Source organism: Brassica oleracea, chromosome C7 (genome assembly GCF_000695525.1).
Source record: "Brassica oleracea var. oleracea cultivar TO1000 chromosome C7, BOL, whole genome shotgun sequence".
NCBI classification, from domain to species: domain Eukaryota; kingdom Viridiplantae; phylum Streptophyta; class Magnoliopsida; order Brassicales; family Brassicaceae; genus Brassica; species Brassica oleracea.
The window spans coordinates 20,935,826-20,962,301 of NC_027754.1; the positions used below are offsets into that span (position 1 = coordinate 20,935,826).

Below are 26,476 nucleotides of genomic sequence, written 5' to 3' on the forward strand. Positions count from 1 at the left end.
AATTTTAATAATTATTAGACACTTTAAAAATAACTAAAAATTATAAAAATATAATATGTTTTACTATATTTTATTAATCATGAAAAAATAAAAATAGCCATTAAACTTTAAGAAAATATAAATAATTTATATAAGAATATTTATAATTAGTTTCAAAATTTTAAGTATTTTTATTTTTTTATAATTTATAATATTTATATAAGAAAAACTATTGCTATTTAAGTTTTAAAAATTAAAAATAATTTATATAAGAAAAAGTTCTAAGTAGTTTCAAACTTTTAAATATTTTTATTTTGTGTAATTTATATAAATTTTATGATTTATATTTTACTATAATTTTTTTTATAAAACTATAATAATAAAAATATGTTATTGTTATTTGATTTTAAAATAATAATCACAATATTTTATAATTTTAATTTTAAAATCTAAATATTTATTGTTATTTTGTTGTATTATTTTAAAGTAATATATTATTAATTTTTAAAAAATAAAAAAAATACAACAAACCCAAAAACCAAAATCAATATATAAAAACCAAAAACCAAATGGTGAAAACTAAAAACCAAAATCTAAATACGAAATACTAAAACAAAAAACTAATTAAACAATCATCACTTTAGAGCAGCCGCATTAATGAACCCCCGGTTGGGGTTCATAATTTGAATTTTTTATTATTATTTTTTTCATTTTTCGTTTGATTTTTTTTTTAACAAAAAAAATGACCAATAGCGGATCGCCACATGGCGTGGAGCCCGCTGAACAGTAACGATCCGGGTTCATGCAGAAGAAGCGCGGCGAGACAGAGTCGTGACTGTAGCATAATATAATAATTTTTTTTTTCGGGAAGCATGTGAACCCCCTAATAAACTTCCAATGCTGGTGCCCTTAGACCATGATTAACCCGGGGTTCTTAGAGTGAGATTCTTACCGGAAGTTAAGATATTGTTTCTTAACTTCCGCTAAGAACCCCGTCCTAAGAACCCCGTTCTAAGAACCATGGGTTAATCATCCTCTCAGTGTCTTTCTCATGACATAATCATCATGATCGTTGTTGACAGTGTTTCTCTTTGTGGACAGCTTATGCCGTCATCCCACTAAACCATGGAGGTTACGCCTTACCTCCTATTCCTCCTCTTCACCGTCTATCTCCTCGCCGTCACCACCGCCGATGACAGAGCAGCTATGCTGGCTCTAGCCAAATCATTCACTCCTCCGCCGTCAGATTGGTCAACCACCTCCTCCACCGGCTGCTGCACGTGGTCCGGCGTGAGATGCACCTCCGAGTCCGACCGCGTCACCTCAATCAGCCTCGAGGATGAGTCTCTCGCCGGGGATTTAGCACCGGAGGTCTCGACTCTCTCCGAGCTTAAAAGTATCAACCTTCAGGGTAACAAGCTCAGCGGTACGATCCCTTCCTTGGCTAAACTCAACTCCCTTCGAGAGATTTACTTGGATTCGAATCTCTTCCAAGGAGTTGAGCCCGGAGCTTTCGCCGGACTCACCAGCCTCCGTATCTTGAGCATGAGGGATAACCGGAACATCTTCTCTTGGAGCTTCCCTTCAGGGATAGCGGATTCGACCTCTTTCACCACCGTCAACGTCAACAACACCGCCGTCTCCGGCGAGTTGCCCGACGTTTTCTAATCCTTCCCTTCTCTACAGATCCTCGGCCTCTCTTACAACAACATCACCGGCGTTTTGCCTCCCTCCCTGGCCAAATCTTCGATTCAGAATCTCAGGGTTAATGATCAGTTCTCCGGTTTATCCGGTACGATCCAAGTACTCTCCGGTATGACGTCTTTGTCCCAGGCTTGGCTTCAGAAGAATCAATTTACCGGTTCGATACCCAAAGTCTTGACATCCTTGCCTAATTTGCAGCTGATTGATTTGTCCAACAACAATCTAACATGCGATATACCCATGTTTTCTGCTACTGTTGCGTTCATTTACAAGCCCGATAACCTTCTGTTGGTAGACTCTTCTGGTCCGGGAATTGCTTCTGATAGCAATGATGATATTTTAATCTCGTTGGGATGGGACTTTTATTGTTAGTTTTTGTCACACTATCAAAACTGGACAATGATGTAATGGACAGTTTTTTTGTTTTGTTTAGGAAAGACTGTTTTTTACATCAAGTGTAACCTTTTTTGATCATATGAAATAAAAGATCTATTTCCCTAACTTATTTACTCCTCCTCAATGATGTAATGGACAGTTCATAATATTTCCCACAAATTAGTATTCAAATCTGAAGTAGACTAATTAGTATTTCAAATCTAACCTTTACGCTTGACTAACGGATCGCATGTGAATCAAGTTTGATTAGGTACTTCCTAAGACTAAGAGCACCTACAACCAAGAGGTCCTAAGGCCATGATTATCAGCGGTATGATTATCAGCCGTCTGAACTTTGGTCCTTAAGTATTTTGGGCCGAAAAATAAATCAAAAATGAGTTTAATTGTGCGGGACGAGCCTTAACTAAGGTCATTCTTATGTCGTCCTTCCTTGCCAGCTGTCGAGTGGAGATGAAACGGCGTCGTCGGGTAGGGGAAACCCTCGTTTCGTTTCAGATTATCGATCTCACCGTCTTCTGATTCTCTCTCTGGCGACTCATGTGGCGATAGTACACCGACGACGTGATCGCTGTTTTCTCCTCTCATCTCTCCTCTCATCTCCCCCGAATCGGTCACGAATCTACCTGTCTTAAACCGTAATGAACAAGCTCTTGGCCGAACTCTTCTAGTTTTTCTAATTAAGTACCTGTCTTAAACCGTAATGAACAAGCTCTTGGCCGAACTCTTCTAGTTTTTCTAATTAAGTACCTGTCTTAAACCGTAATGAACAAGCTCTTGGCCGAACTCTTCTAGTTTTTCTAATTAAGTACCTGTCTTAAACCGTAATGAACAAGCTCTTGGCCGAACTCTTCTAGTTTTTCTAATTAAGTACCTGTCTTAAACCGTAATGAACAAGCTCTTGGCCGAACTCTTCTAGTTTTTCTAATTAAGTACCTGTCTTAAACCGTAATGAACAAGCTCTTGGCCGAACTCTTCTAGTTTTTCTAATTAAGTACCTGTCTTAAACCGTAATGAACAAGCTCTTGGCCGAACTCTGTCTTGTTTAATATGTATGAAAATGTAGCTTATGTCGTGGATTATGTTTTATGTGCTTGTGTTATATGTGATGTTATGTTTTAAATAATGATAATGCTTCTCTTATGTTTTATGTGCTTGTGTTACGTTTAAAAATATGAGAATGTTTTATTAAGTCGTGGATTAACATAAAATGATGCTTGAGTCCTATGTGATGTCAATTTTTATACAAAACTGACGTGTGCCCTGTTTTATTATGCTTAGGTCAGGGGTTTGGATTATAGCTACACGCAACCGTCTCAATCGGATGATTATGGTTTAGGGAACACAACAGAGAGTGACCACTGCTCGACAGAAATGAATATTATGCTCGACCAAGCAGAGATTGAAGCTTCGCATGTTCAATACCCTCCGCAGCCGGAGGTTGAGTTCGGCTTCCCCAAGGAATGCTACTGCGGTGGAGAACCGGTTCTTAGGACATCTATCACGGGGAGAAGGTTTTACTCATGTGAGAACATCGACGATGGAGACTGCCATGTATACAAGTGCTGGGAGGAAGCGGCTACAGAGGAGATCAAAGCTTTAGGTACACAGTATGCTCTGCTATCAGATAAGATTGATTATATTGCCGGTGTTAGTGACTACGAGTCTGAACTAAACCAGGTAAAAGATCTCCATTACCAGACAGAGCTGAAGGAGACTATGCTCGAGAAAACTGTCTCTGATTTGGCCAAAAAATGTTATGGGTTTGAGCTCGTTCTAGGTGTTATGGTTCTTGTAGTAATGGTAGTATCCATGTTTGTAGTATTTAATTAGGAATGCTAGTAATATGTATGAACTAAGATCCATGTTTGTAATGTATACAATCTGTGATGCTTGGTGTGTAAGATCCATGGTTGGAATGTAATATGAACTCGTAAGACTTGTTATTTCTATCCATGTTTGGTGATGCTTGGTGTTTGGTGGTAGTTACACACGTTTTTTATCAAATTCTACACCTAACAATCACATGTTAATAGCAAATGTAATAACCCGTGACAAGATTCTCCATCACATGTCATTGTTTCTTTCATTACCAAGTCACGGAGTTATAAAACTTCTAGCTTATAAATATGAGTTTCCTCTTGTCAAAACAAATACTCAAATCTCTCTTCTCTTTATTTTCCCTCATTTTCTAAACTATCACAACCACATCTCTTGATTTATCCTTAATGGCATCTTCATCTCATTATCATTACCACAGAGATGATGATAATGATGATTTTGATACCCACATTGAAGAATTTTTAGCCGACTATGATCCTATACCAGAACCAAAAGAGAGGAAAAAGCGTATTTTTATTGAGAGACATCGAGAGGAAGGCCACAACCAGCTTTGGAATGATTATTTTTCTGACAATCCCACATATTCTACTAGTTTATTCCGGAGACGGTTTCGGATGAATAAAAATTTGTTCCTCCGTATTGTGCATCGCGTCTCCATAGAAATTCCGTATTTCCGACCGTCAGAAGATGCAACCGGACGAGGAAGTCTTTCACCTCTACAAAAATGTACGGCAGCAATTCGACAATTGGCATATGGTGGTGCGGCCGATATGGTAGACGAGTATATACGTCTAGCTGCTACAACTGCTCGAAAATGTTTGCACAATTTTACCGCCGGAATCATCTCCTTGTTTGGCGATGAATACCTACGACATCCCACACCGGAGGATCTGCAAAGACTTCTATATGAGAACGAGGAACGTGAATTTCCGGGGATGATTGGAAGCATCGACTGTATGCATTGGGAGTGGAAGAATTGTCCCACCGCTTGGAAAGGAATGTATTCACGCGGAACCGGAAAACCAACTATTTTCTTGGAGGCTGTTGCTTCGTATGACCTCTGGATATGGCATGCATTCTTTGGAGCTCCAGGTACTATGAACAATCTTAATATTCTTGATCGATCGCCTGTTTTTGATGACGTTATTAACGGCATCGCGCCACAAGTCAGCTATTATGTCAACGGAAAAGAGTACCATCTGGCATATTATCTAGCAGATGGTATATATCCGAAATTGACAACTTTTATTCAATCTATCCGGCTACCTCAAACTGAAATGCAGACAAAGTTTGCTACAACCCAAGAAGCAGTTCGTAAAGATGTTGAGCGTGCCTTCGGAGTCTTGCAAGCAAGATTTGTCGTTGTCAAAAATCCTTCTAAGTTATGGGATAAAGAAAAAATTGGAAATATTATGAAAGCATGTACCATACTTCATAATATGATTGTTGAAGATGAAAAAGATGCAAACACTCTGGAAGAATTTGAAGATGAGGATTTTAACTTTACTGTTAAAAGATCAAAAAATACCAGCTGTTCAATTGCTCGTCGGCAAGAAGTTCGGAATCCACATACCCATCAACAATTAAAACAAGATTTGGTTGAACATATATGGGCTAAATTTGGACATATTCCAAATTAAAAGTAAGGTTAAAATTGCTATATAATGAATAAATTGTGTGTTTCCTTTTTTTTTATTTGTGTTTGTTTTTTAATTGCAATGTAATAAAATGTTTGAAATTTTCTAATTAAATGAATAAAAATATTATACTTAAGGACCAAACAAAAGTCCCACTAATAATCACAAAAATTAACGAAAGTCCTTATAATTGTCCTAAACTACTAATATGATTAAAATATCCTAAGGACTCTGTTTTTATTCCAACCGATAATCATGGCCTAAGTAAAGTATACTAAAAATATATTACTAAAAAGTAATACAATAAAAAATGTGTCAGAAAGAGTTTCTTCTTTTACGATGTTTAGACCACCTCTATTGGAGGTTTTAAAAAGGAGTTCTTAAAAAAACAAAAAGACAATAAATGAAAAAAGAGAAAAAGAAAGAGAACCGATGTCTAAAACAACACCTTTGGAATTGGTAAAAACCCCATACGTGCCACTTAATTATTGGCTAGTTCTTTTTTTGCCTTGTCTCTCTTTTTTTTCGTCGTTGTCTTTCTTGTGGTCTGCTCTTGCTGTCCTTTCATGGCATCCTCTATCTCCCATGATCCTTCTTCTTCCTTCACGTCTCTCCTTAATCTCCAATACCAACAATCGGTATGTGTCAAGTCTCTCCCTTTTCTCCATCGCTCTCTTTCTTCGTCTGAATTTGATTGTGGGTTTGTTTATCCTCTCGCTTTTTGATTCAGATCTTCGGTTACAAGGACAAAGCAAGGGACTTTGAGAAAACCCAGTTGAGGATTCCCGCTTCTTTCAGGTAGTTTCAGTGATTTAGTGACTTTTCAGTTTGGGATTAGGACAATATCTATGGAAGAAACACTACGGCGATGCATGTCGTTAGTACATCTTATGTCTTTGATACATAGGCTGTGTAAGAAGATTGATTTTGTGCTGCTTCAAACGACAAAACCTCTGTGGAGATGTTCTGATACATTCAAAATCTCACAGGTTTAGTTTCGTTTGTGGTGTTTTCAGAAGAAAAATTGTCAACTTGCAAATGATGGCGTCAGGAAAGACACCTGGGCTGACTCAGGAAGCTAATGACCGCACTTATGAGGCTAAAATTGATAGAGATAATAATAACACTGATGTGTTTGACGACATGAAACAACGGTTCCTCGCCTTCAAGAAGCATAAGTTGCGTTCTTCAAATACAAGGAGGTGGGTGATGATTTTGTATTGGAAATTTTAAATGCTCTGAGTGTGAATGGTTTTATTGCTAAAGGATGGTATTTTGTTTTGTGACATTTGACGATGGCATGATGCAGGAACCAGTGAATCTCTGATGCTACTGCTAAGGTAAATACTGCTAAACAGTTCTTCCTTACTCTCAGTTTGGTTTCGACACTACAATTGTTCTCACTCTTTTATGATTTTGTTATGGTGTAGCTGCTGGTTTGCAAGTTAATGAATTATGTTCATCAAACACCTCAAGGCTGGCAACTCCTCTCCATCAAGTCGTTGTGTCTCTCTGCTGGAAGTAAACCTCGAGATTCTTCTTCCAGGAAACTTGGGTCGTATCTGATCCAATCTCAATTCCAGGTTTGTTCTTTTTCTATCACTTCATGTCTCTGGAACTTTGTTGTCGAAACAAAACATTGTTCTTGATTATTAGTGTTTGTGAAACATAGGCCATGTTCGTTTGAATGTTGCAGCACCTGCGATCAAAATGTTGTTTGATTGACCTTTGCTTATCTCTGTTTCTGTTCTGTGATCTTTGACAGTGTGCTGGAAACTCTAGTGCTCTTTTCTTGACTGCTGCCGCTCAGAATTTACTCTTTTCTTGGTTTAAGGCAGCTAGTCATTTTTGTTTAAATGTTATGAAATCCAATAATTTATAAATTTTGTAACATTTAAATTTGATAATTGAACTTCTAAATTCAAAGGGGTTCTCCCATTGGACTTTTACAAAACTAATTATATTAACAAAGGTTCTTAACTTCATAAAGTACACACTTAATAATTAAACTAATGGTTAGAACCCATCAAGGGCTCTAACCATTGGACATGCTCTTAGGACTTTCTTTATGAACTCAATGGACAATTGTCAGCTATAGATCAATTATTTGTGTTTTTAAGTTTAAAATTTAATTCATTAATAAAAACAGTATTATAATAATATTACTTTATGGTTTGGATACTCAATATGAAGTTGTAACTAGGCCTGCAATTTCGATTTTCCGAAACTGAACCGAACCGAACCTTCGGTTTTTGGTTAACCTGAATTTTTAAAACTAATTCCGAAGAATACCGAAATTGAATTCGGTTCTGAAGTCAGTTATTTTTGGTTTTCAATTTATTTCCGAAAATAACCGAGTTTTTATATTATTTACCAATTTTTTCGGTTACACTTGGTTATTTTCGGATATTTCGGTTATCTTCGGTTTTGGTTATTTTTTATTTTTCGGATATGACTTAAAAAATTCACATTTATCAGCAAAACAAACATATTCAACAAAACCAGCATATATATTGTTCATTCTTTCTCAATCAACAAAAAAGATCCAACATTCTAATTCCTTGAATCTATAATGTCCAACAAAGCACAAAGAGTGACAAAACAAAACAATTGAAAACTAAAGGTCACCATTACGCTTGAACTCCACCAACCTGCAACTTATTAAAGTCAGAAAATCACTGGAAAAACAGAACAGAAACACAAAAGACACACAAAGTTGTTGAGACATGTTAACATTACCTCTAATTCTAAAGATGAGATTTGATACTCTACACAATGAAAAAGAAAGTCGATTTTTTCTTTTTACCAGCATGATTTACTCCTGATAATAAGATGAAAAAATCAAGTTAAAGAGAGACAATGAGTATCGACCGACAAACACAAGACACTTATAATCGACCAAACCTTCGACCTGAACCCACCCTAAACGTCTAACCCAAAACCGATTTCGACCAAAACCCTAAATCTTAAATCCATCCGAACTCATCATTCAATCCAAATCAAACACTTAGAGACACTCTCACACTGATAATCGATCCATCATTCAAGCCGAATCATAAACCCCTAATTGATTCGACAGACACCCTAACTCTCAAATCAATCACAAACTCAAAAAATTACACAGAACTAGAGAAGAGAGTGAAGAACCTACCTAGTGATCGGAAAGATGTGAGAATCAGACGAAAAAGACGAGTTGCTAGGGTTGAGAATCCGTCGAAGCAGCGGCTCGAGTTTGGGGAAGAAAAGAGAAACTGATTAGGGTTGTTTAGGTTAATAAGAGAGATATATATAGGTAGGTTAAATTTCGGTTAACCGATCGAACCGAGGCACTAACCGAACATTTTTTAAACATCTTTCGATCGGTTTGCTCTTGATAACCGAACACTAACCGAATTTCATAATGTTCGGTTCAGTTCGGTTCAGTTCGGTCTGCTTCGGACCGTTTGGTTCGGGTCGGAATCCCATGCCTAGTTGTAACCATCGAGGTTGCTCTAATATTTTTTTTTTGTCATCTTCCAAATGTTTATTATTAGCTTTATGTCAATAAAACAAGGTTATTCTAAAAATAAATCGATTACTATGTTGTTTCTAAAAGCCAAAGAGAAGTCAATAACTATGTTGTTTCTAAAGCCACAGAACAAGCCAAGTCAAAATCTCAACAAGAAATTTAAACTCCATACAATATAGTAATTTAGTTTGTAAATAAACGTCTTATCTAAGTCAGAGCATTAGATCATAAACTAAACGCTAAAATCAAATCGGGAGATTAAAGAAACAAACTTATTCCAGTTCAATACAAACTCATTAATCAATATTATCCTATGTAGAGCATATTATAAATGGTGTAGTACCAATGAATAATCATGTAGAACCTAGAAAAACCAAGAAAATAACAAACACAGAGCGGACAAGAGAAATAGGAACTTTATCTTTGCCGAATGAAAAGAGCCTCAAGATGTATAACAAAGGATTGATTCCCTCTAACCATACTCTCCTTTTTTTTTAATAAATGTTAAATTTTATTCACAAAAAAAACATTGTACAACAAGTGCATCCTTTTTACCTTTAAAGTTTAAAATCGAAACTCATCAACTACCATCACTAAGAATGCTAAAGAGCTATTCACATTCTAGTTAGAAACCAAAACTGCATCAGCTCCTCCATTCCCTTAACCCCCTTAGTTCTCATCAAACTAATCTTGTTACGGATGCCCTTATCAATCATTCTCTTGAGCACTGACAGCGGCAACAACTTATCACCATGCTTTATCTTGTTTCGTTCCCGCCACACTGCATACAAGACTGCCGGAAATGTATATTTGACACAAAAAGACTCTTCTTCTCCATAGTCTCATCTGTGATGAGTATCAGAATCTCTGACCAACACATTAGTGAAGGAGTTTTTCAATATCCATTTGGTGATATGCTCCCAAACCTGAACAGTGTAGGAGCACTCGAAGAAAAGATGGTTTCTCGATTCAGGCGCATTTTTACGGAGTACACACATAGCATCTAGTCCTTGATTCCATCTAGCAACTCTGTCCAAAGTCGACATTCTATCACGGATCGACAGCCACGCCATAAAAGCAAATTTTGGTGTGGCTTGAGAGAACCAAATACCTCGAACCCAGGTTCATTTTGTAACCATACTCTCCTTTTGTTGTATTATTTATATACCTGAAACGCATATTTATACAAACCATTATTGAAATTTGAATAATACTATACGATAAATAAGTTATAAGAAATAGAAAAAAAATATTACCTAGAAAGTCACATTTACATAGAAGCTATCCTATAATAGTCATTTTTAAGTTTTGGTCATAAAAATGGTACTCAATGAAAAAAATGACCAAAATAAGTTACATTTTTACCTTAGGACTAACTAATCTAAACTTAGGGTTTAGAGTTTAAGGTGTGAAATTTTGGAGATATTCAAATTTTAAAAAATAAATAAAATTAAAATTAAAAATCTTAAAATAAAATAAAAACTATTTTAGCCATTTTTTATTCTTTTTTTTTAAGATTATTTTTGCGACAAAAACTTAAAAATGCTATCTGAGAGAATTGTCCGTACTTATCTATGGGTCACTTTCTTCTATGTCCACAATGACTTTTTCATCTCTGTTACCATAACAGGATATCATCAAATCATTTCCTTTTTCTTCTTTTCAATATCTTGCAATGATATCAATTTATGTTCAGCTTATACATTTGCATGTAAAAGACTGAAAAGTTAAGATTGACTTTACCTATTGCATGTCTTCAGGGACTGAAGTCTTGAAAGATATCGAAAAATATTTTCTATATTCTTAATAACAACATATAGTAGAAAATTTTACACAAAAAAAAACATATACAGACCATGAAAACTGTGTTTTCATTATTTTCAGGAAGAAATGAAATTACTTTCGTGACCCTCAGGAGAGACACACGTGGCGGTCTAAATCTCCAGAAGCCACATCCAAACTGCGTCCCTCTTCACCGCGCCAAGAGAGAGAGAAGAAACTTAACAAAAATTTAGATGGAACACAGAAGAAGCTTCAATTCAATCTTCATCAAAGCTGCTTAAAGATGCGCAGCCTCACTTCCGGTCTCATCATCAGATCCTCTTCTCTCCCATTCACCTGCAACTCTTCCTTCACACTCTACAAACGGTTCCATTTCCTCAAGCCATGTTCTTCCCTCAAACAGACGAAGCAGAAGCAACAGTCTCTCCCTCCCTCCACCGCCCCTCCTCCCCAGACTCTCCGCTGCCTCTTCAGTCCCAAATCAAGTGACGACGCTAAATCCTCCGCGGAAGAGAGCGATGACGATGGGGATGCTGCTCTTAAGGGCACGATTCTTGCCGGAGTTGTGTTGATTGGTAGTGTTGGTGGATTCGCCGGAGTTGGCTACGTCGACAGGGACCAGATCAATACCTTTCTCACTCAGTTCTCTACTCTTATCGAAGGTTTCTTATTAATTCTATTACCGAACTGATTCTATGTTTTATGTTGATCTCAGTGACAATAGACCTTTTACATTTAGGACAAGTTTCAGATGTTGTCCTAAGTTTTCTGTTGTGGAACCAATAAACACAGGTTATGGTCCTGCTGGGTATGCACTGTTCATTGCGGTGTATACTGGGCTTGAGGCAAGCTTCTTGACACTCTCTTCAATGTCATTGTCACTTTTTATCTTGACAAGTCTCAGTTTCAAAGCTCTTTTTGTGTTTGACTTCTGGTTGTTAGATACTAGCCATTCCGGCTCTCCCGTTGACCATGTCGGCTGGTCTTCTCTTCGGTTCTCTTATCGGCACTATCATAGTTTCTATCAGTGGAACTGTGAGTTATTCTCCCACAAAACTATTTCACCAAGTATCATTCCTATGTTTTTAATTGTCTAAATTTTTCTTTTGTTTTTTTTTTACTACTTTGTTTAGATGGCTGCTAGTGTTGCTTTTTCTGATTGCTAGATATTTTGCTAGAGAGCGTATCCTTAAGTTAGTTGAAGGCAACAAGAAGTTCCTCGCCATTGATAAAGCCATTGGTGAGAATGGGTTTAGGGTTGTTACTCTCCTTCGCCTAAGCCCTCTCCTTCCTTTCTCTCTTGGCAATTACCTCTACGGCTTGACTTCTGTCAAGTTTGTGCCTTATGTATTTGGAAGGTCTGTGTCAGTCCTACTTCTTTTAATTTCAAGAATTCAAGATTTCATTTTGAAAAAACTTGATAAAGGTGAATTCTGAGTTTACATACTCACTACTGTTTTTTTTTTTTTTTGCAGCTGGTTGGGTATGCTTCCAGGGTCTTGGGCTTATGTCAGTGCTGGGGCTTTTGGACGAGCTATCATTGTAAGTTTCTTTGGTTCTGTTAATCTAAAACATGCCCTTTTCTCAGTAGGATCCACCGAGCTTTTAGGGTGATGGCTGCATTGTACAATAGGTCCATGTTGGCCTGCTTTATTCTATGGTAGAACCAAATTGAAAGCTAGGTTAGAAAGGGATGGTGCTTCCTAACGTCCATGAATGTGTTGAAACTGTTAATATGTTGTGATTTAATGGGTAATCTTTGTTTCAGCAAGAAGAATCCAATGTTGGCTTGCCTGGAGGAAACGGCCAGCTTTTAACGCTAGGGTTGGGTTTGTTGGTAACTGCATTGGCTGCAACATACGTGACACGTCTTGCAAAGGTAACCAAGTCCTTTGCTCTTTCTCTATTCTACCTTATCTTTTTTTGTAATGTCAGACCAATTGGTTCTAAGCTTGTGTAGCATACGCACAGAAAAGTCACAGCATCTGATCCCATATTTTGCTTACACACTTGGATCTAATTGTTGGGTGTTGCAGGATGCTATCAAGGATATTGATGATGAGTAGAGAGATGCAAACCAAAGAGGACGGAACAGCACATCGACGCATCTGGATCCATTAGATAAACTCAGAGGATTGGTAAAACCTTGGCAGAGAACTACGAACCAAAAAGTTGATATTGCTCTATTCTGGTTCGTAGGTGAGTTATAATTTGATTTTTTGTTCTCTACCCAGCAATATGTTAGAAAAGAAAATGCTTATAGAGAGATGCATTTATATAAATGAGCCTCAGAAAATGAAAGTACTCATGAGTACATTTGGTACTCACCAAAACATATTTGAAGAAGACACAATATCCAAAAGTAAAAAAAAAGTTTCAAAAGTTTTGGAGATTTTATTTGTCAAAAGAATAATAATTAATGATGACCCAGAACACCATTGGTTGATATAGACTGACTAAGCAGTAGCTTCCTTCAAGTAGGCGATGAGATCAGCGCGATCTTGTGGCTTCTTGAGCCCAGGGAAGACCATCTTTGTTCCAGGAATGTACTGCAATGACAACACCGAATCAAAATGCAATCAATCTCAATGTTATACTCACAAATCAGAATGTAGATCGTATTATTATTTAAGTTACCTTCTTGGGGTTGAGCAAGTAATCGTACAAGGTCTTCTCTTCCCATTCAACAGCCTTGTTCTTGTTAGCCGCAGAGTAAGAGTAACCGGCTGTTGTTCCAGACTGCCTTCCAAACAGACCGTTTAGGTTCGGTCCTATAAAGGTTATTCACAAGTCAACGTGAACGTGAGTACCAAATATCAATGGTTGTGGAAAAGAGACAAGACCACAACTTCGTTATTTGAGCTGTTTTCAGGACAAACATAAGACGATATCAAGGTTCTTGGATCAGATCTAATGACGATGATTCGAAAAAAATAAGCTTGTGGATTCGCAAAATAGATCAAACATCAAGGATGATTAATATTTGATTTTAACAACACGGAAGAATCGGTTCAATATTATAAAAGCAAACAGAGAATAAAAATTGCAGAGATGAGAGTAACCTTGTTTGTGACCGGCGCCTTTGTCGACGGTGTGACACTGAGCGCACTTGGTTCTGAAGATCTTCTCACCGGCCTTGGAGTTTCCTGGTGGTGCTTCATCGAACGACGCCATTTTCGCTGGAGAGACAACAAGAGAAAATTAAGACGGAACTCGCTTCTCTTAGGGTTTCTGTGGGGAGAGAGAGCTCTCTCTTAACCATCAAAATAATGGGCCGATAACTCAATGGGCCTTTCAGTGGGCTCCCATTTATCATCCATGTAAAAGTATGGTACAAATAACTGTAGAAAATAATCAGTCAAAAGAGATTACAGCTAATGGAAGCTGTGATCACTTCTTTTAAACGAGTCGGTGTCTAATACAAGAAAATCTCCAAAATTCGGTAAGGGAGTAAAGACGAGAAACCTAATCAACTAAGAGAATTGGTTGTGCGTGTCATTCTCAAATCTGAACCGAATGAACCACATTGATTACGTATTAAGTGGGTGATTCCGTGTGTAGTTTGTGTGTGTGTGAGAGAACTAAAGTCGACTATCACGTCACGTCTTCGTCCATCTTCGATTAAAGACACGCACAACAAGACAAAAGACAACTTTTTGCAACTGGTTTAGGGCTGTCTCTGTCTGTGTGCAACCCGTGGAACTGGATATTGTTTTAGTCAAAATTCTCCGAAATGGAAAAACAAGGGATCCTCCATTCCCGTTTAGACGGTGCTAACGTCACTCGTGACGTATTTATAGACAGGGAAAGAAATTTGTTATATTTTTACCCCCACGTGGTAGTGAATGGGCAGAGGACTTTCACGTTCTTCTTCTGGAGTTTTGACCATCTTTTGTTGGCTTTTCACTTTACATTGCTTTTTTCTCTTAGTCTTAAATTAGATTTCTTAGATGCATGAGTTACTGGGAAAATTAAATACTGTTTTATAATTTCAGTAAAATTTTCTACTAATTTTTTTAACCAATTTAACAAAACAATAAATCAGGATAAAAATGAAAATACTTATCTTTAAAATTTGTATGTAAAAAGATTTAAACATATAATTTGAAACGGATAAGTATATAGTATATAGTATCAAAAGAATAAATTATCTAACTGAAAAGGTAATAAAGTATAATTTTGGTTTTTATTTACAGAAATTATGAGATATGTCTTATTATGACAGAATAAGAAGTAAATTTTTAAATAAATTTCAAATTTACTATTTAACACCCCCAGTAAAAAGAAGTTACAACTTTGGAACCAGATTTCCACCGCTATATCAAACCGATACTACCACCAACACAGGTCATACTTTGACCGGTTGAATTATTCTTCGGAATAAAAAAAATATTATTAAATTTAAATTATATTGGTCAACCTAGATTATAATATTATTTTATTTCATTTTGACTTTCAGATCTTCAACGTATAAATAGCCACCGTATCTTCAGATTCAAACTCAAACACAAATACAAAATGGACTGCAGAGACTCCAGCGAAAGTCAATCAAAGTACAGAGGAATCCGTCGCCGGAAATGGGGAAAATGGGTATCGGAGATTAGAGTTCCGGGAACTCGAGACCGTCTCTGGCTAGGCTCATTCTCCACCGCAGAAGGCGCAGCCGTAGCGCACGACGTAGCTTTCTACTGTTTACACCAACCAAACTCACTCGAATCTCTCAATTTTCCTCACCTCCTTCCTCCTTATATCGCTTCCAGTAATACTTCGCCGAGGTCTATCCAGCAAGCTGCTTCCAATGCCGGGATGGCAGTTGACGCGGGGATCGTTAACGGTAACGGCGTGACAGGGAACTCTGGGTGTGGACATACGACGGCGTATTGTGGGAATGGAGGTGAAGTAATGGAGCCGTTGAATATTTCGGTGTATGATTATCTGGACGGTCACGATCACGTATGGTCTTCTTCTTTTTGATTTAAAAGATAATACAGCTACTAAAACAGTGTTGGAGAATGGAGATGGAGCCACTTGTAAGCAAACCAAAATGGTTGTGGATATGCGTGTGCATTTATATTTCAATGTCGAACCAATTCAAGAAACTTTTTTTTTGTAAATTTAAAAAAGCCTTGAAGAAAATTAAATCGTCAAGGCTTCGAGCCCCGGCCACAGCGGATTTAACATCCTTTCCGTTAGGCGCTGGATCCCCTACGGGGATAGTTGGGAATGTGGCTGCCCAGATCCCAGAGTTATCAAAAAAAAAAAAAAAAAAAAAAAAAAAATTAAATCGTCACTAGGTTCATTGAACCAGACAAGAACCAGCAAACACAATATTCTAAAATCGGTCTCTAGGCGGCAAATCGGATTTAAAATGAAATGATTTTCCTGAATCAATATATGTAAAATTTGGTCCAAGTGTTCAAAAATTCGATCTAAAAATGGACTAATCAATAATCTCTTATAAAATCGCCTAATTGCTGCCTATTGATTTAATGAACATTAAGCAAACATGTGTCTGGTCTGATATTCCATTATTATTCGATACAAAAAGTACATTGTAGTAGTCACTGATTCTCGCAGTCTCTTTTGTAAAGTCTCTGTTTTTTTCTTTCTGAACGTCCCTTCAAGAGTAAGCACCAAATTGCTTCTGGATATCTGTGAAGGATACGGTGGCTGAACCTCTCCGCTTAGCCTGCGGGTGAGAAGAGTGTTCCCTCCATCCCGTCATGTAAATCACCTACACACGAATACGTATCCAACGATATATACATTTAGGCCTCAGACGTCGTCCATTGCAGGGATTAGGCACTTGTGGTGTCTAGCATTGCGTTGTTTTAATCTACAATCCATAGACTGATCTCTATCAAACAGACCTGAAAAGTAGCAGGTATGGTGCCGTCCTCTGTGGCGAACATGGAGTCATATATAGCTGCCGTTGCAAGAGCAGTTTCACGATTCAAGATCTGTTTTGGTAATAATCAAGAAGATGAATTTTTGTTTAAGAAAATGTCACATTTACGAAAAGTCTGACAGAAGAAAGAAAGAAAGAAAAACATGCCTTGTTCTGTGGAGAAGAGCGTTGGTTTCACCCATGGCACGAAGATGGTCTATAAGATCCAGCGCTGAGTACAGAGAGATCAAAGAAGAGGAAAAAATTAGAAGAGAGAAAAAGCTTTGGCCAATGATGAAGAAGAAGAACAAAAAGTGGAATAGTTTTTTTTTTACCACTCTTGTATTTAACCACATAGTCGTCAACGTCAACACCGGGAAGACTAAAACCCGTCCTGGTCAATAGATTCCCTGCGTCCCTAACCTGAAAGCAATAACTAACCACGACCACCACGTAGTAAACGCTGAACGGCACCAAGAGATCCTCCCAAACACAATGCAGAGGGGAAACTCTTCTTACAGTCCTTATAAAAATAGCAAAAGCAAAGATCAGAATGTACCCTCTAAGCGGTCCTCTGCAACAGCGTCGACAAAGGTGTCGTTTTTATTGCGAGACAGCAACGCCGCTCGGTCACGCTGAGTTAAAAGTCATTAATGAGGAAACAAAAGAATCGAAATCAAACGAGAAGATGAGTTCGAACACTACACATGTACGCGCTTGTAGCCACCGACCGTGGAGAAGGATAGAGAGGCGATGAATGTGTGAGATTGCTTCGTTGGTCTCTTAAGAAGACTAATTCGTCCGTACAGGGAAGTGATCCTCCGCATCTCTTTCTCTCTTTGTCCCTAGAAACGACCGCCAGGTGTCCCGGTGGGGTTTGGTCTGGAGTCAGATTGAGCAGCAACCCGCTTTGATTGAATCCTACGATTAAAATTCAAACCGGAGCCGTATCAATTGATATCCGGTTTACATTCACGTGAGAATTGTCCGGTATGCTCAAACCGGAGGAGGTTGTGTAATCGCATGGGCTCGAAACCATACTGGCCTGAAAATATTATAATTTAATTCAACACAACACACAAAATATTATTTCTTTATTCAATTATTATTTTTAAGAATTTTTGTTTAAAACTTCTTTATGTGCTAAAGTATATGTTCAATTTTATTAGTGCACTGATGTTGACTTCTTATAAAGCAGACAATTTTCATTCATGCATCCAACTCGCATCTTTTAGTTACAGAGCAAGAATCTAATATGAAGTCTTAGTTAATCCCATGTATATTAATTGAGAATTTTAAAAAAAATTAGAATCTTAAATTTGTATTAATTAAATTTTTTTTTGGCAATTGTGTATGCCTTATAAATCCTATTTAAAAGAATTTTAGAACATTTTATATAAACTATAGATTAAAAGTATAATGTTAGTCGCATATTTCTATTACTAAATATCATAGCAAAAGTCGTTTTAAAATATTTTTTGCAAGTCTGAGAACTCATTACTTCCTGGTTGTATCTTGCAATTCGTTTAAGATATCTATATTCAACATCTTATTCTCTATTCTCGATTTTTTTTTCTATTAACGTGTTGTTGTTATTCATGTTCAATATATATTTCAATAATATTTTATTCAACGATGATATGCATTGTCTTTGAGGGTCTAATCTTGCATCTCCGTTTATGCAACTGTTATCCATTTGATATTCAAGTACATAAAATTGGACTTTTCATTCTCATAACACAGTTTATAGTAACACGGTTTTGTCGGTTGCACAAAAAAAAAAAAAAAAAAAAAGGTTACACGGTTTTGTTAAACTCATATACCCAAGATTTTACTTTGATGTCATCGGTTTCTGTTGACCGATGCGAATGAAGACAAACCGGTTCCATTAATATAAAAAGAGTACACACAGAGGATGATCGGTTGGGGCGGTAGATGCTCCGGACAGCCAAAATTTAGTTTACAGCTATATATGTCAACCAATCGAGTTTTGCTTTCCTTAAAAATCCCACAGCAAAAAAATCTCTGCAAAATCAAAATATGGCTATAGAGAATTTTATTTCCAGAACAAAAAATTAGTGCTTTAGAAATCTACAGCAAGAAAAACTATAGCAAATAAATCTACAGATTAAATTCTACAGCCAAAAATATAAAGTTACAGCACTTACCAATCATCCCCGTAATTTATGACACTTTGAAATAGGAAATATTTATTAAATAATGAATATATTTCGGTTTTTTTTTTTTTACGTCGAATATATTTCGGTTAATACCGACATTTTAGGTTAGTATATATAAGTGACTAACCTGATTTGAACATTTCCTATTTAAAAAGTATTCTCAGTTCATACGAAGTCAATGCCAAATAATTTGTTTTAATTGTTGAATTCCCTATAAATATGACTTTCCTAAACTAACGCCTTGCAATAAACGTATTCCCAATTTAAAAGTTGATGCCAGAGAATTATATTACTCATTGAATCCCTTATTGTCTACAACTTACCAAACATATTACAATGGAATATTAAGGGGTGTAATTGCAGACTCGATCTACACAATATTTTCAATCCCTTGTATATTATTTGAGAAATATTACAACTTTTTTTTGTAGCCACATGTCATCACTAAAATGATTCTTAAAATCATTAGAGAAATATGTTGGTCCATCTAATTATATAACAAACTTTTTATTAAACTAACAATAAATTCATTATTAATGTACTTTATTATTTCCTTAAATAAAATTTACGGAATTGCCTAATGTGACTACAATATATATGGCAATTAAAAAGATTTGATAAAAAAATAGTGTATCTTCTATCATATTTGTTTAATTTTAAACTATTAAATAAATTAAACAAACACAATAACCATATAATAAAAATCTAAATATGTATATGTTATATTTTGAATTTTTAAAAACGTTTATAAATTACTAAAACTGTTAAAAGTCTCACTTTCAAATTTTATGATCCATGGTTTAAAAATTTTGTTGTGACAAAATACCAATGATTACAAAAATTATATACGTAAAAAGTCTAATTTAATTAGTTATTAAGATTAATATATATTTCGTTTTAAATTAAACTATAAACCATATAAAATACAATATTTTAGTTTCAAAATTTACTTTGAACAATTTTTTTGATAAAAGTTTTGAACGATCATTGACAACTTATTTTTTTTTAATTATAAATTACTAAAATTATTAATCTCATAATGAAAATTTTGCTATCAGTAATTTAAATTTTTTTTCTATAAAAGGTACAAATGATCAAAAAAACTATATGAGTAGAAATCATCATTTAATAGACATTAATATTAAAAATATGCTAAAATATATTATCTATGTTAGTATTATTTAAATTTAATTACACATCCTTTCAAATATATAAAAAATATTTTCTGGATTAATAAAATTGATTTATATGTTCGCACCAATTTAATTATATATTTAATAGTTACTGACTTTTAATTATTTAATATATATTTATTATTTCATAATATGTAAAAAAAATTAATACATAAAATAATTTATATATATAATGTTGATCCCGTGCAAGGCGCGGATCTTAACCTAGTAATTATTATTTGTCAAAAACTTTCATTGATTGACTATATAAAACCTAAACTCTATAACGACTTCCACATTAGTTCCAAATTAATTCAAAGCATTCCTATGCAAATCATCGAACAATGACTTCAATGAATTCAATCTCTGATATTATTTCATGAATATTTTTGGTCCTCCATGGATGCTAATGTCATTTATGTGTTTTAAATTTATTGCAAATTGAGTAGGGGAAAAGAAACAAACACGTATAGCTTTTAAAATATTTATGAGGAGTTTTAAGGATGTTCTAAAATTATGTTTGACCCTAAAATTTCAGAGATATAAGTCTTCAAAAAAAGGTGAGCATAAATGAAAATTTCAGTGTATATATGTGCTATAATATTTACTTCCAGGATTCCAGTCAACACCTGCATAAAGAAGGGTTTGTTCATTTTTTTTTTCTTTTATGAAATTTTAAATTTATTGATCATCAATGAAAAAAATAGTTATATACAAAGGACTAAAGATTTAAAAAGATGAACAAGAATCCTAAGACCTATGTATGTGTTTTGTACCACTCTTGCATAAGATCTCTCAAACGTTGCTTCTCTCAATATCTGGTAGCTAAAAGCCGATTACAAACAGTTTTATCGATGATCTTCGCCAGTTGGTGATGCTGTCTAGGTTTCTTGAGATGTCTTCTATCATTTCTTTTCCTCCAGATCATATATATTGTAGCTTGAAACACTAACCTCAATAAAATGTAGCCAAGATAGCTGAAACTATGGGTTGTTAAGTGTTCGAGCGTGCTTCCCCAGTTAGGGTCAGGAGGTCTCCCCAACAACGTACCCACCACTTCATTCCAGAGAGTATATGTGTAAGGACAGGCGAAGAACAGATGGTCCCTTGTCTCGTTTGGCTCTCCACAAAGCAGACATCTTTGCACCTGTCCCCAAGATCTCATACGGTCACCAGTTGACAATCTATTATTAACACCCAGCCATATAATGAAAGCAAACGGGGAACTCCAAGAGAGAACCAAATCACTTTACTCCATGGTTTGATCGGTCTGTTCACTCGAATTTGCTTCCATGTCTGAGAGGTTGAAAACTGCTTGCAGAACTCATTCTCATTCTTTCTCCATAGAACAATATCTTGAATGTGTCTAGATTCACTCAGTTAATGAGTTTCAATCGAGTTGATAATCTCTCTGAGTTGTCTGTCACGAGTTCTACGGAAAGCCCATCCTGCCTCTGTTCGTACCTCACAAACGAGAGCTGATCTAGTGATACCAAGTTGCTGCGTTCCGGATTCGCCTGCAACTTCAATCAAACGACCACTAGGGTGCCATATGTCTGTCCAGAATCTAGTAGTCTGTCCATTATGAATCTCTATGCGCAAGAACTGCTTCGCTAAGGTTCTCATCTTCAAAAGCTTAAGCCAGACCCATGAACCCAAACCGGTGTCTCTCACGTCCCAAAAGGACTCTCTTCGAAGTAAAAACTGTCTCACCCAGTCAACCCAAAGAGATTGCGGTTCACTGAAGATGCGCCATATTAGTCTAAGGGAAAAAACCTTAGCTACCTCCGTTAGACTCCTGATGCCCAAGCCTCCCTCTTGCATTGGATTACAGACCTCCTTCCATGCCACTTTTGCCTTCGAAGTGTCATTTGGAGAACCACTCCAAAGAAACGCAGAGCTCATACTGTCGATTTCGTCCATACATGCTTGCAGTACACAAAACGCAGAGCACCAGAAATTTGTTGTGCTAGCAATGACATATTTAATCAACAAGAGTCTACCTGCAAAGGAGAGTGACTTACTAGTCCAGATCTGAAATCTAGCTTTGATTTTGGCTAGTAAAGGCTCGTAATCATGCCTTGACATAGATTTAGTCGTGAGCGGAAGGCCAAGATATTTGATTGGTAATCCAGAGACAGTGAACCCCGCTGTTACTGCCTTATATTCAAGTCTCTGCTTGTCCCTCCCTGCAGCAAAGACCGTCGATTTTGATATGTTGATGCTGACTCCTGAGATCCGAGCATACTCATCAAACACTTCTAGTACACCTTCCAATGAAGCGGGGGAACCATTGGTGAATACCATGATGTCGTCAGCGAAGCTAAGATGAGTAAGCTTTAGGGACGAGCATAGCTGATGATACCCAATACGTCTATTTAGAACCGCAGAGTTCAGCATCCTGGATAGAACATTGCTCACAATGACGAACAGATATGGCGATAAGGAGCAAAGGAGCAACCTTGCCTGATCCCCCGTGCACTAGAGAAAAACCCTTCCAACTCGCCATTCACCGAGACAAAAAAGGCAGCAGTGTCCACGCATCGGATGATCCAAGTAATGAATAGATCAGGATATCCCAATGTGCGAAGAACAGCTTCAATGAAACTCCATTGGACTGTGTCAAAAGCCTTAGAAATATCCAGCTTGACTGCAGAACGTGATGAGATGTCTGGCTTGTGGTAATCTTTCACTAGTTCTATTGCTAACAAAACGTTTTCGAGAAGGAGACGACCCTTGACGAATGCACACTGGTTCAGCTCAATAGCAGAAGGGAGTGTTGCTTTCAGCCGCCTTGCAATGATTTTGGAAATCACTTTATAAACAACGTTGCAACACGCAATGGGCCAAAAATCAGACATTCTCTCCGCCGCTGCTGACTTGGGAATCAAGGATAAAGCGTGGCGTTGGTGCTTCTTGGCATTAGTCTGTACAGAAAGATTGACTGGACTGCTACTATAAAGTCTTTCCCAAGTACAGACCAAGCAGCTTTATAGAATTCCGTTGGGTAGCCGTCTGGACCAGGAGCCTTATTTGTAGCCATAGAGAATAAGATCTGCTTAATTTCTTCTCCCTACACAGGCCACACCAAACCCGCTGCTACATCCTGAGGACACCGATACTCCACCACCTCCTGAAGGTTCTCAATCGGAATCTCCTCAAAGTTACTCGGCTGACTGTTGAGAAATTTGTCAAAATGTCGCGCTGCCTCTGACTTAATCTCCTTCAAATCTGTGAGTACTCTTCCATCTTCAGTGACAATACGTCTGATAGCATTCTTTGAGTTCCTTGCTTTACAAACATTATGATAGAAACAATTGTTACGGTCACCCAGCCCCAACCATTTAATCTTAGACTTTTGGAAATAAAATTGTTCTTCAATGCCTGAAATATGATGTCGGTGCCCCCATGCTGCTGAGACATCTTCAAACGCTGCTGTCGTTGGGAGATCCGTGGCTACAGCTTGTTTTAGACATAGGTCCTCATAGGTAAGCTTCACTCTTGAAGGCAAGTCACCAAACAAATCCTTGTTAAGCCCGCAGAGATCACCCTTCAGGCTCTTTAGTTTGCTATAAAATAGTTTCAGAGCTGATCTGGAATGGTATAGTGGCGCCTGAGAATTCCAGACATTATCCACGACTTCAAGGAACCGTGGGTGACTCGTCACATGATTGAAGAACTTGAAAGGCTTCCGGTTAGCTGTCTCAGATGGCCGAAGTTGCATCCACACCCTCAGATGATCAGACACACCACCTGCTTCAAAGGTACCGAAAGAAACGGGAAATGTCGTAAGCCATTGGTTATTAACCAAAACTCTATCCAGTTTTTTACTGATAGGGCTCTCAGATCGTCGGTTCGTCCATGTGTAGAGTGAGCCCACCTGTGCTAGGTCATCCACAGCACATCTACCAATCGCATCCTGAAAATCTCTCATTGTGCATGTCTCACTAATACCCTGAGAGTGCTTAGTTGTTGAGCGGATCACATAGAAATCGCCTTAAATAATCCATTGATAATCATTCCCTGCTAATGATGTAGCAACCATATCCATTTGTTTCCACAAGACCTTCCGATCACTAGCAAGGTTTGAAGCGTATACAAAAGAGGCCAAAATTATTTCACCCGTGCTTTTAATCCTAACCCAACAAGTGATCATTTACGCACTTGAAGAAGCAGGAACCATCTCTACATCGTCGGACCAGCAAACCCAAATTCTTCCTAGAGGATGATGATCATAATTATGAATACAGTTCCAACCAGGAAAAGTAGCATCAAATACCCTCTGAAAATTCTCCATTTGTACCTGAATTTCCAATAAACAACCAAAAGATAACCGTGCAGCTTGCAACCAATACCTTACTGCTCTTTGTTTGCGTGGCTTGTTGAACCCACGCATGTTTCCAGCGAAAGTCGACGACATTATTTCCTCTTGGAGGAAACTTTCTTATTATTGGTAGACTTGACAGATTGAATAAAACTCTTGTTACTAACCAACGGCATACGGCTCCCTTTCCTCTACCTTTCTGGTTACTGACATGGCTCGTTTGCAGCTCCCTCTCTTGGGATACACTTGCATTCCCTCGTTCCTCTTTATTACCTCCAACTTCCTGTAGATTAACCCCATCATTTCTCATGGTACCATTCTCCTCCTCTTCTTCATCTATCTCACTCTCTTCTCTGATGTCACTTAAGACCTGAAAGCCATTAGGTGATACAACTCTACACTCGTTCTTAGATTGGAGATTTTCTCTCAGTGAGCCAGGGTTACCATTCTGCGTCCACTCACCATATTTCCGAGTCTGCAATACTTCTCCACCACCAGTCTTTGGACCCTCTTCTATGTTAACATCTACCACAATTGCATCAACATGTTCTAAATCACTTAACAGCTTCAAGACCACTTCCTTGTCCGACCCTGTAGCTTCAGACTTCTTCTCCAGATTCTTGGGTTGCATTTTCGTACACTCCTTCTCTGTGTGCCCCCAACCCTCACATGAAGAACAGCGAGGTGGAAGCCAAGGATAGAACACCTTCACTGTAACACTGCACTGATCTTTATCCTTGAAACTGATCTTTTGGGGCAGCAGCTTCATCAAGTTCACTTCTACAAGCACCCTTGCCACATCCATGCACACACATTTCTCAGTGTTGGGATGGAGCTTGACAAAGTTGCCAGCGGTACGAGACAGAAATCTAAGCTCCTCCAGCGAATATAAATAGCCCGAAACGTTTACCAGATCAACCCATAAAGGCATCGCTGACAAATCAGGGGGGTTCTGCGCTGTTTCCGGGTTCCATTCACATACCACCAAAGGAACATCACCAATATGCCAATACTTCCTTCTCAAGACTCTCTTCCTCATTTGCTCATCTTCAATTCGAAACAACACAGTCCTCTTGCTTATGAATTGGACATCAATCTTGGACTTTGGGGAGCTCCATATTCTGTTCACAGTAGAGTGTATGGAGCCAATGGAAGGCGAGTCCCCTATGAAGTAGCCTACAACGAAACTCTTCCACAAAGGCTCCACATCCTCAAAGATCTCCACAGGTATCTCAATGTCTGCCACACCATCAACAATCTCAAACTCTGGCCCAACCGTAGTCCCCGGCCCCACATTCACTGCTTCTGCTTAAGAACTTTTCTCCCTGACAGGGCCTTTTGCATTACCCTTATCGGTAACTCCTTCCCTGGTTACCATCTCTTCTTTCCCATCTAGAATCCGGTAATGTGAGAAAGTGACCGACAAATTCACCCCATTGACAAGCCCAGAAGATTTTCCATCAACCCCAGCGTGTGTTTCCTCAATCTCAATCCGACTCCTCTCCACCGATACCTCCGTAACTTTGATTCCCCCACCTTCTGACTCCCCCGAATCTGACACCAGACCCCTTCCACCAACATCCAATCCTTTCTCTCCATCGTCGCCGTTTGAATCGAGCGGCGGCTCGGTCGCCATCGTCATCTTCTTTTGTCGCCTTTTTTTTAGGTTTTTCGCGATTCCTTAGGGTTTGTTCATCTATTGATGAGTAATTTAGTATATATGTATTTCAAAGCAAAGAACAATATAGTAAACTACAAAAGACGCGACGGATAAACAAAACAAAATTGAATCTGTTATAAATTAAGCATTGAAATGATCATCCACTTCTTTACCAAACTCAAGCACTATGATCATCCACTCCTTTACCAACTCAAGCACTATGATCATCTACTCATCAAACACTATGATCACCCACTCATTTACCAAATTAAGCACTATCTTTGTTATTTTATGTATTGTTGTTCACTATAAATACCATCACTCATCTCACTCTTTTGTACACCATAAACAAGAACAAGAGTTTATAATCAAAGAACCATTACATCTTCTTCTTCTTCCTTATAATAA

The 26,476-nt window shown here is 37.4% G+C and overlaps 5 protein-coding genes, 1 long non-coding RNA gene and 1 pseudogene across 7 annotated transcripts; 4 read left to right on the top strand and 3 right to left on the bottom strand.

The window, feature by feature from the left end:
* The first annotated feature begins 1,104 nt into the window (after positions 1-1,104).
* Positions 1,105-3,909, top strand: LOC106302819 (receptor-like kinase TMK4). The gene is made up of 3 exons (XM_013739242.1): positions 1,105-1,602; positions 1,666-1,974; positions 3,358-3,909. The coding sequence occupies exons 1-3, from the start codon at positions 1,105-1,107 to the stop codon at positions 3,907-3,909; spliced, it is 1,359 nt and encodes a 452-aa protein (XP_013594696.1).
* A 2,151-nt stretch (positions 3,910-6,060) lies between these two features.
* LOC106305033 (beta carbonic anhydrase 5, chloroplastic-like) lies at positions 6,061-7,487 on the top strand. Of its 2 annotated transcripts, XR_001262901.1 has the most exons (6): positions 6,061-6,193; positions 6,286-6,353; positions 6,572-6,757; positions 6,865-6,895; positions 6,986-7,138; positions 7,321-7,487. XR_001262901.1 is itself a non-coding variant. In XM_013741412.1 (5 exons), exons 1-4 carry the CDS (start codon positions 6,122-6,124, stop codon positions 6,872-6,874), a joined length of 336 nt encoding a protein of 111 aa, XP_013596866.1. In that variant the 5' UTR covers positions 6,061-6,121; the 3' UTR covers positions 6,875-6,895; positions 6,986-7,282. The 2 variants fall into 2 exon arrangements, 1 of the variants encoding a protein (XP_013596866.1); XM_013741412.1 differs by lacking the exon at positions 7,321-7,487 and having other exon boundaries at positions 6,986-7,282.
* Positions 7,488-11,040: 3,553 nt separating this feature from the next.
* Positions 11,041-13,055, top strand: LOC106302821 (annotated as a pseudogene).
* A 31-nt stretch (positions 13,056-13,086) lies between these two features.
* LOC106301472 (cytochrome c) lies at positions 13,087-14,082 on the bottom strand. Its single transcript, XM_013737875.1, has 3 exons — positions 13,908-14,082; positions 13,483-13,616; positions 13,087-13,394 (listed from the first exon to the last, which is right to left on the bottom strand). Exons 1-3 carry the CDS (start codon positions 14,017-14,019, stop codon positions 13,302-13,304), a joined length of 339 nt encoding a protein of 112 aa, XP_013593329.1. The 5' UTR covers positions 14,020-14,082; the 3' UTR covers positions 13,087-13,301.
* A 1,281-nt stretch (positions 14,083-15,363) lies between these two features.
* LOC106305124 (ethylene-responsive transcription factor ERF019-like) lies at positions 15,364-15,858 on the top strand. The gene has a single exon (XM_013741497.1). The coding sequence runs from the start codon at positions 15,364-15,366 to the stop codon at positions 15,817-15,819; it is 456 nt and encodes a 151-aa protein (XP_013596951.1). The 3' UTR covers positions 15,820-15,858.
* Positions 15,859-16,900: 1,042 nt separating this feature from the next.
* LOC106305083 lies at positions 16,901-17,606 on the bottom strand. The gene is made up of 3 exons (XR_001262911.1): positions 17,440-17,606; positions 17,068-17,367; positions 16,901-16,964 (listed from the first exon to the last, which is right to left on the bottom strand). It is a non-coding gene; the product is annotated as an uncharacterized LOC106305083 (long non-coding RNA).
* A 3,858-nt stretch (positions 17,607-21,464) lies between these two features.
* On the bottom strand, positions 21,465-26,044 carry LOC106302822. The gene is made up of 6 exons (XM_013739243.1): positions 25,756-26,044; positions 24,587-25,647; positions 24,249-24,387; positions 23,173-24,080; positions 22,551-23,011; positions 21,465-22,485 (listed from the first exon to the last, which is right to left on the bottom strand). Exons 1-6 carry the CDS (start codon positions 26,042-26,044, stop codon positions 21,465-21,467), a joined length of 3,879 nt encoding a protein of 1,292 aa, XP_013594697.1.
* Between the last annotated feature and the right edge of the window lie 432 nt (positions 26,045-26,476).

Coding starts and splice junctions, on each gene's coding strand:
- LOC106302819 (XM_013739242.1), top strand. CDS start 1,105: ATGGAGGTTACGCCTTACCTCCTATTCCTCCTCTTCACCGTCTATCTC. Junction 1,603..1,665: donor CCTCTTTCACCACCGTCAAC/GTCAACAACACC, acceptor CCTTCTCTACAG/ATCCTCGGCCTCTCTTACAA. Junction 1,975..3,357: donor AGCCCGATAACCTTCTGTTG/GTAGACTCTTCT, acceptor TATTATGCTTAG/GTCAGGGGTTTGGATTATAG.
- LOC106305033 (XM_013741412.1), top strand. CDS start 6,122: ATGGCATCCTCTATCTCCCATGATCCTTCTTCTTCCTTCACGTCTCTC. Junction 6,194..6,285: donor ATCTCCAATACCAACAATCG/GTATGTGTCAAG, acceptor TTTTTGATTCAG/ATCTTCGGTTACAAGGACAA. Junction 6,354..6,571: donor AGGATTCCCGCTTCTTTCAG/GTAGTTTCAGTG, acceptor TGGTGTTTTCAG/AAGAAAAATTGTCAACTTGC.
- LOC106301472 (XM_013737875.1), bottom strand. CDS start 14,019: ATGGCGTCGTTCGATGAAGCACCACCAGGAAACTCCAAGGCCGGTGAG. Junction 13,617..13,907: donor AGGCGCCGGTCACAAACAAG/GTTACTCTCATC, acceptor TAACCTTTATAG/GACCGAACCTAAACGGTCTG. Junction 13,395..13,482: donor ACTTGCTCAACCCCAAGAAG/GTAACTTAAATA, acceptor TTGTCATTGCAG/TACATTCCTGGAACAAAGAT.
- LOC106305124 (XM_013741497.1), top strand. CDS start 15,364: ATGGACTGCAGAGACTCCAGCGAAAGTCAATCAAAGTACAGAGGAATC.
- LOC106302822 (XM_013739243.1), bottom strand. CDS start 26,044: ATGGCGACCGAGCCGCCGCTCGATTCAAACGGCGACGATGGAGAGAAA. Junction 24,081..24,248: donor GATGGTTCCTGCTTCTTCAA/GTGCGTAAATGA, acceptor GGATTATTTAAG/GCGATTTCTATGTGATCCGC. Junction 23,012..23,172: donor AGGATGTAGCAGCGGGTTTG/GTGTGGCCTGTG, acceptor CTTTCTGTACAG/ACTAATGCCAAGAAGCACCA.